Source organism: Dipodomys ordii, unplaced genomic scaffold (assembly GCF_000151885.1).
Source record: "Dipodomys ordii isolate 6190 unplaced genomic scaffold, Dord_2.0 Scaffold14, whole genome shotgun sequence".
Classification (NCBI taxonomy): Eukaryota; Metazoa; Chordata; class Mammalia; order Rodentia; family Heteromyidae; genus Dipodomys; species Dipodomys ordii.
In genome coordinates, this window is record NW_012267230.1 from 10,456,155 (window position 1) to 10,464,003 (window position 7,849).

The following is a 7,849-nucleotide window of genomic DNA, read 5'->3' on the forward strand; positions in this document are numbered from 1 at the left end:
GCATGCCCGGCGCCCGGATCGCAGCCCACCTGGACGCTCTGGGCCCCCTGGTCTCGCACGTGCAGCCCCCGCTGCCGTCCTCTATGTTCTACGTGGGCCTGTTCTTTGTCAACGTGCTGATCCTCTACTACGCCTTCCTCATGGAATACATCGTCCTCAACGTGGGCCTCGTCTTCCTGCCCGAGGACCTGGACCAGGCGCTCGTGGACCTCGGCGTGCTCTCCGACCCCGGCTCCGGCCTCTACGAGGCCGACTCGGAACTCGACGTCTTGGACGGGTACTTGGAGTAAGGGTCTTGACTGCTATCCACCTTCTCGTGCCCTCCACGACCTGCTACCCTCAGCCTGGACCTGCTGGCCTCATTATGCCGCTGCTTTTGGTTGGGGGCACCCTCTGGACTCGGATGGGACCCCAGGAGGAGGCCCTCCAAGGTCTGTAAGTGCCCCTTCGGGAGGAGGGTGGATTGGGGAGAGGGAGAGGATGTTGCCCCCAGGGCAGACACTAGTCTGACTCCTAAGCCATCTCCTCCAGGTCTAATTTGGATGCCAGGAATGCCCATCTATGTTAGGCCTTCCGCTGGGGCTGGAGAGCTTCTCTCCTCAAAGGGGACAGCTGTTGAAGAGGGAAGACCTAGGGCCTAAATTACATTTGGGGGTAGTCCTGAACTTTGCTCAATGTTTAGAGCAGAACTGTCAGCCTCCTTTCCCCCACCCCTCCATGCCCCTCCCCAGCCTGTCTTGATAATGAATGACCTTGGCTTTGGGGAGAATCTCACTAGTCTTGAAAGGATAAACATTTGGGGATGGCAAAGGGGTAAGAAGCCAGGCACCCTTCACCTTTGAAACATAGTTCCTGGGGGGGACTGGATGGGGAATTGAGGACAAGGGGCACAGGCCCGCGAGTCTTCTGCAAAGAAGCCTGCACTTCCTTGCATCTGCCACTGATTTGGAGTCAGGTTTCAGGGTGGCCAGCGTCAGTTCTGCAGCTCAGATCTGCAGGAGCTGCCAGCTTTGCAAGCTGCCTTCCCAGAACCAGGCTGGCGCTGGTGCCCAGGCTGGCTTTATCTGCAGGATCTGTAAGACCTTGGGGCTGTAGAGTCAGCAGGTGAAGACCACAGGATCATTGCACCGTGATGTTACAGTCCTGGCTCTGGGTTTCCTCTTGGAGCTTTGTGCCCAGCAAGTTAGAGGGAGGGCAATGAAAGCCCAGGAAGGAAGAAGACTGGCTAGAGCTACGGAACCAGGAAGAAGAGCACTTGGCTCCAATAAGAGAAAACACATATGCCAGGCAGCGGTCGGGTCCATGGAGTGGTCTTGGGGCAGGTAGAACTCCTTGGCTGAAAGCCCAACAGCCCAATGAGGCTGGAGTTATGCCAGGTGTGGGGCAGGGGCCCCAGGCAGGCAGTCTACACCTATCCTGAGCTGCCTATCTTTTGCTAATGTGCCCACAATCAGAGGTGTTATAGTTCCTTCCGGTCCAGTAACCAGTACCATAGGCTGAATGGCTCAAACAACAGTTTCTTTCTCACAGATCCCATTCACAAGGAGTCTACCCCCTTCACCTACCACTTCCAAAAGCTTCCTAGCATCATCTCATTGTGGGGATAGAGAATTTGGCATGAACACAAACCTCCACTCTGTGGCAGAGGCTGACGGAGGTTGGGCAAGACCTGCTGGTGGCTGTGTTGGGGGGCAAAGCACTCCCTAAGACATCATCTTTGGTTGAGCAGGGTCAAGTTCAAGGGAGGCCCTGGGCCAGCTGCTCTACATTCCTCTCCAGCCTATCTGCTGCCATCCAAGCCTTCACTCCTCAATGAGCAAAGCAGGCAGCGTGGGCACCCTGGCCTAGGGAGAATGAGCAGAAGCCACAATCAGACACGCAAGAAAAGACCCGAGCTCCCCCTGTGCATTCCGTTTCCTCACACTGGAAACAGTACCTGGTGCCTAAGCTATCAGCTCAGTGAGGGTCAAAGAAGGCCTTTCAAAGGGATGACGCATCCAGGCTGATCGAAGGAGCTAGACACGAAGATCCAGAGAAAAACAGTCCAGGCAGAGGGAGCTATTGGGTGCCAAGAACTGGAGATGGAGAGTTGGCTTGTCCACAACCCCAAGGAGGCCAGTGTGGTCCCTGGGAGGGGGCAGTGTTGGGCAGCAGGGAGCCACACCAGGCAGGAGATGAGCAGTGGGAGCCAGTGGAAGGCTGGAGGAAGGGGAGGCCTCGATACACATTTGCCAAGACTTTGGCAGAATGCACCAAAGGGGCAAGTGTTTCATCAGGAACCAGTGAGGAGGCCATTAAGCTGTCCAGCCAGAAGTGGCCAAGGCCAGCTCAGTGAAGATGGCAAACATGGGCAGGCTGAGGACACCTATCGAGGCCACCCCCCTTCCAAATCCATATACCACCCTGCTTCTAGATCCTTTGACGGTTACTCAGTCACTCAACAAACACTGGTCCTGCTACTGAACTGTGTGCTAGGCCCCTTGTGGTCCTGACAAGAACCTACCTCCAAGCCAAGCATCTGACTTTCAGGCAGCATCTTGTGAGGAACGTCTTATTTTATCCTCTCCGCATATCAACAGAAATACTTCCGCTTCCAAATGGAAACACTGGCATACGCGCAACCAAACACCAAAGCCCAAATGCTTTGACATCTTTTACAGCAAATGCTATTTGAGCACAAACGCCAGGAAGTGTTTCTTCGGTTACCCTTGACAAGCTTTCTGTGTGACAGGGCCTGGCCCCAGGAAGTGGGTAGGCTATGTGAAATACCCCACTTAGGCCTAGGACACACACTCCTCCACCCCCAAATCCAAGCAAGGAGGAGGCCCAGGAAGCCCTGACCTAGGGGTACAGGACTAGGCCGATAGCCCCAGGAAAACCACGTAAGGAAGATATGGAGGTGGTTGGATGGAACCTGGCCTCCACGCCCCTCTCCGTAGGCAGTGATCAAATCTCGCTCTCTCTTACTCATTTTCACCGGACTCATGCACTGCACACAAAAGACAGGAAGCACTGGCAAAGGGCAAGGGACTTGCCAGCCAGTGGGGTAAAGAGGTCAAGTTGAAAGGGGCCTTCATTTTTGCTCCGTCTCTCTCTTGAGTGTATGGCCTATAAAATTCAGCCCTTAAGCATTGACTGGATGCCTACTTAGGGCACTTATAGGGTGGTGAAGAGCCAGCGCCCTAGCTTCAGACTTCCTGGGTTCAGATCTCAGGCCTCACTTATGACTGGCTGCACTGTTCAACCTCCTTTTTCAGTTTCCTCTTCAATAAACAGATCGTGAAAATCTGCCCTGGGAGAAGATGGCTCTTCACGTAACTGCTGTTGTTAATGGTCAAGTGTGTGCGCATAAGCACTTGGAGAAGTGTAAACGTGCTCAACACACCATGTATCTGCACCCCTCCATGAGCAAAAGTTCTAGTCCCCTCCCCCCAGCATAGGGAGGTGTGAGTGCGCACTTCCCTTGGGCAGACTTCGCCGCGACCTTCCTGCCCTGGGAGCCTTGAGATCTTTCCCTCCACCCAGAGCTCTGGAGAGCCGGCTCTGCCATTTGCCTGCAGTGTTTGCAGCACCCTGCCAGGCGAAGGAGGACTTCATAGGGGTGTCTCAGCCTCCCTCCATCAACACTAACTCACCTTATGCCAGACATGCTTCATCTGTACTTTTTTTTTTTTTAGTTTTGGGATTTTATTTTTCCTCTGAGAGCAGGACTGGAACTTGGTAGCTGACGCTTTTGTCTTACTAGCTAGCACTCTACCATCTGAGCCATGCCTTCACCCCTCTAATAAACTTTTTTGTTGTTGTCGGTCGTGGAGCCTGAACTTGGGCCTGGGTGCTGTCCCTCAGCTCTGCAGCTCAAGGCTAGTGCTCTACCACTTGAGCCACAGTGCCACTTCTGGCTTTTTCTGCTTATGTGGTGCTGAGGAATTGAGCTCATGCATGTAAGGCAAGCACTCTACCAGAGTCACCTTCCCAGTCCCTAAACTTTTTTTTTTTCTGGTCATAGGGCTTGAACTTGGCTTAGGTGTTTTCCTTGAGCTCTTATTTATTTTTTTTGTTCAAGGCTAGTGCTCCACCACATTGAACCACAGCCTCACTTCCAGTTTTCTGGCAGTTAACTAGAGATAAGAATCTCATGGACTTTTTTGCCCAAGGCTGGTTAAGATCCTCAGTTCTCAGCCTCCTGAGTAGCTAGGAGTACAGGCATGAGCCACCGGTGCCTGGCTTCTTACAAATTTTTACTTTGGAATAATTCCACGTTTATAGAATAGTGTGTGTCAAGAACGCCGACAATTCCTATACACCTTCACCTGCATCTTCCCGCTGGGTTCTTGGTGTGAGTACATTCACGGGTATCTGTTAATGCATGTAGACATGTGCGCGACTATACTTCTAAACCACTTGAGAGTGGGCTGCATACCTTATGCCCCTATTTTCCTGAATATTCCAGTCTTTTTCTATAGAACAAATATTTTTATATATCTTACATTGTTTGTATTATATATTACATATTTATATAATACGTATATACCACGGTGCACTGATGCAGTCCTGGGATTGTCTGGTCTACTTTGTCCAGACTGTGACATCTGTTCTACAACTGTCCCTTAGCAGTGAAAAGGGGGTGAGGTGGGGTGCAGGGCCTGCCCCTAGACCGCCCTGGGCATTCACTGGGGGCTTTCCTCAGGCTGGAACAGCTGGGAGCCATCAGCATGCTGGCATTGCCTGCCTGGCATCTGGTAGCTGCCTCGGTTGGGTTTGGCAGGGATTTGTCCTCTGGGTTAGATTCAGGGGATGCTGTCTTGCCAGGAAGATGACAAGACAGAATGTCACCCCAGGTGCCTCTCCATCAACACTGTGACCCAAGCATGGGAACTTGGATCCCTCAGCCAAGGTGGTAGCTGGCTTGTCACTCCACTGTCAAGCTATGGTTTTCCCTATTATAGTTTATGTTGCATTGTGCTAGTTTTAGTGCTGTATTAGTTTTTAAAAAAAACCTTTAGAATGTGATTTATTTATTTATTTATTTTACTTATTTTGTAGTCGTGCTGGGGATCCAACCCAAAGCCGGGAACATGCTAAGCTGTGCTCGGCCACTGAGCCTGTGGGTTTATCTTAGAACCATCTTCACTTGGCACAGATAAGAAGGAATGTCTCTGGGCCCTGGTGGTTCACGCCTGTCATCCTAGCTACTAAAAGGCAGAGATCTGAGGACTGTGGTTCAAAGCCTGCCTGGGCAAACAAGTCCAATTCATCAGCAAAAAGCCATAAACAGAGCTGGGATTCAAATGGTAGAGCATCAACCTCCAGTACAAAAGCCAAGCAAGAGTAAGAGGCCCTAAGGTCAAGCCCCAGTACTGGTGCATGTGTGTGTACACACACACACACACACACACACAGAGCTGTGTGTTACCCAGCCTGAAACTTTCTCCTTGAGGTAACCAAAAGCCTGACTATGAACCCCAAAGATGTAACTAGAAGGCTGTACTGTGAATCTCCAAGCAGCTTGCTTGTGGGACATGTGTATGATACCTAGGGCCAGCTCCTCACACCTCTGCAATTGCTGCTTAGAGCTTTGTAGTCACACATTTGGATTTCAATTCCAGCTCCACCAAGGTTGGATAAGTGGCTTTACCTCCCCAAGCCTCGGTTTCCTTCTCTTTAAGACAGTACCATTACCTCCCAAGGGCCTGTGCCAGTTCCATGGGTTGCTGACTGGTGTAAATAAATGCCATGGCCGGTGTTTGTAGGTTGTCTGATCAGGCGCTGGGTTCTAGACCCAAAGCCTATCCCTGGCCTGTGGCTCCCCTGCTCTGCCGGTTGCTGGCACCCAGGAGTCCAGGGAGATGTGAGGTCACTGGTACCAGGTGAGTCCCGAGATGCCAGTGTCCAGCTGTCACCCCAGCCCTAAGGGCAGAACTTCATTCCCCAGATTCCTTCCTGGCAGGAGGCATGGCTGGGTGGTGAAAAATAATTGCTGCTCCCACACTTCCATGGCTTCCCCTTGAGCATCACCTGGTGATGCTGGCTGGGGTGGGGCCTAGGAGCTCCATTAGCTGGGGAGGGAAACTGAGGCTTGGGGCCTCCACACGCCCCGCTGTGAGGTGGCTTCCCGGGCCTCCCCTCTGGAGCTTCTGCTCTGGGAGGCAGCTGTGTGGAGGCCATGTGCAGTGCGCCTGGCCTTCCAGCTTTCCCCCTTTTATAGCTAGGGCAGCCGACCCAGAACAGGGTGCGAGACCTGCACCATGTTCTTAGCACTGCCTGTTCTCTGGCAAGTGGTATTTGGCTTTATTCATGGTCATGACAAGGGGGGAAAAGCGTCTTGATTCAAAATATTGCACAAGCACCCCTAATCTGAATAGCTGAAATACTCCAAAATCTGAATGGCTGAAATGCTTCTCCCCAAATTTTTTCCCTCTTGGCACTAGTGTGAGATTAAAGCCAGGGCCTCCTGCTTGCCAGGCAAGTGCTCTGTCACTTGTCACGCCCCCAGCGTTTCTGGTTTTTCCGATGGTGCCTCATGCTTTTGTTCAGGCTGACCTGGGCTGTCTTCCCACCTACTTTCACCTGCCAAGTAGCTGAGGTTATGAGCATGACTACCATAGCTGGCCCCAAAGCCCCAAGCTTTTTGAATGCCTATGCGATGATGCAGGTAGAAAATAGGGCTTCCACACCTGACCCCACGTGACAAGTTCAGCCCAAATCCACGTGATAAAAGTACTGTATAAAACTACCTTCAGAGCAAGTCAGGGAAGCCTGTGACTACAATCCTACCTACACAGGAGGCAGAGACTGAATCACAGTCCAAGGCCAGTGAAGACCCCATCTCAACCAGTAAGCTCGATACAGCGCGCATGCACGCTGTCTTTCCAAGTCTGCAGGATTGCCTGGCTCAAATGTAAATGCAAGACCTGATCTGAAAAGTAATGGCAGCAATAAAAGGGGGTGGAGGCATGGCTCAGCATACAGTGACTGTCTACTCCTGAGTCCAAACCCAGTCCAAAAAAACCCCACCACCTTCTGTGGCTGAAGCCCAGTGCCACCCAGGCAGCCGTGGGCAGCGGGGTGGAGCTGGACTGAGATGCCCCGCTGCTGGCCAGTGCTTCCGTTGGTGACCCCTCCTTTGTCTTCTTGGCAGGCCTGCTTCCCCGGAAGCTTTGTGCCAACCCAGCAGCTCCTATCCTGAACCAGGAGGGGGATGGAGAGTTGGGACCACGTGCCAAGGCGAGGAAGGCCATGGGCATCCGCAGACTGCACCCTGCACCGGGCTCGTGACTTCCTGCTGGTGTGATGTTTACAGGAACGCAGCCAGTTTGCCTGTTCTGCATTTCAGCCCCTCGCCCGTGTCCCCCATGGGAGCAGACACCTCCTACTGCAGCCCCAGTGGAAGTGGACTTAGCAGTTCAAGTGCTTGTTCTTCCTTAGCTTGGTAGGGTTGGGAACCCAGGCTGCAAAGGCTGCCGATGTATATTGGCCAGAAATATATTTTTGAAAATGTGAGTCACATCAATACTTGACTTCGATCAACCTGTTTAAAGCAATATTTAGGAGGCTGACTTGTTTCCATTAAAAATGTATGCAACTGGCTTTTGGTTTTTCTTTGAACTTTAGAAGAAGGGACCTCGTGATAAAGGACAGGTGGGCCGGAGGCCTCCTAGTCGAGACCCAGTGGGATTTACAGTCCATCCTGGAAGGCTGGCATAGGAGCCTAACTGGCCCCTGCCAAGCTTCTGCCTGCCTGCCACCCCACAGACAGCCCTGGGGTGTGGTGGGAAAGGCCTTGTGGCCACGTGGAAGTGGCCTGAATTGCACAGAGACTTCAGGCGCAGGTGATGGGAAGGAGGGGAGC

General features: G+C 52.4%; 1 protein-coding gene across 1 annotated transcript; it reads left to right on the plus strand.

The window, feature by feature from the left end:
- Positions 1-2: 2 nt before the first annotated feature.
- On the plus strand, positions 3-7,385 carry Dexi (Dexi homolog (mouse)). Its single transcript, XM_013011600.1, has 2 exons — positions 3-431; positions 7,139-7,385. The coding sequence occupies exon 1, from the start codon at positions 3-5 to the stop codon at positions 288-290; it is 288 nt and encodes a 95-aa protein (XP_012867054.1). The 3' UTR covers positions 291-431; positions 7,139-7,385.
- Positions 7,386-7,849: the final 464 nt, after the last annotated feature.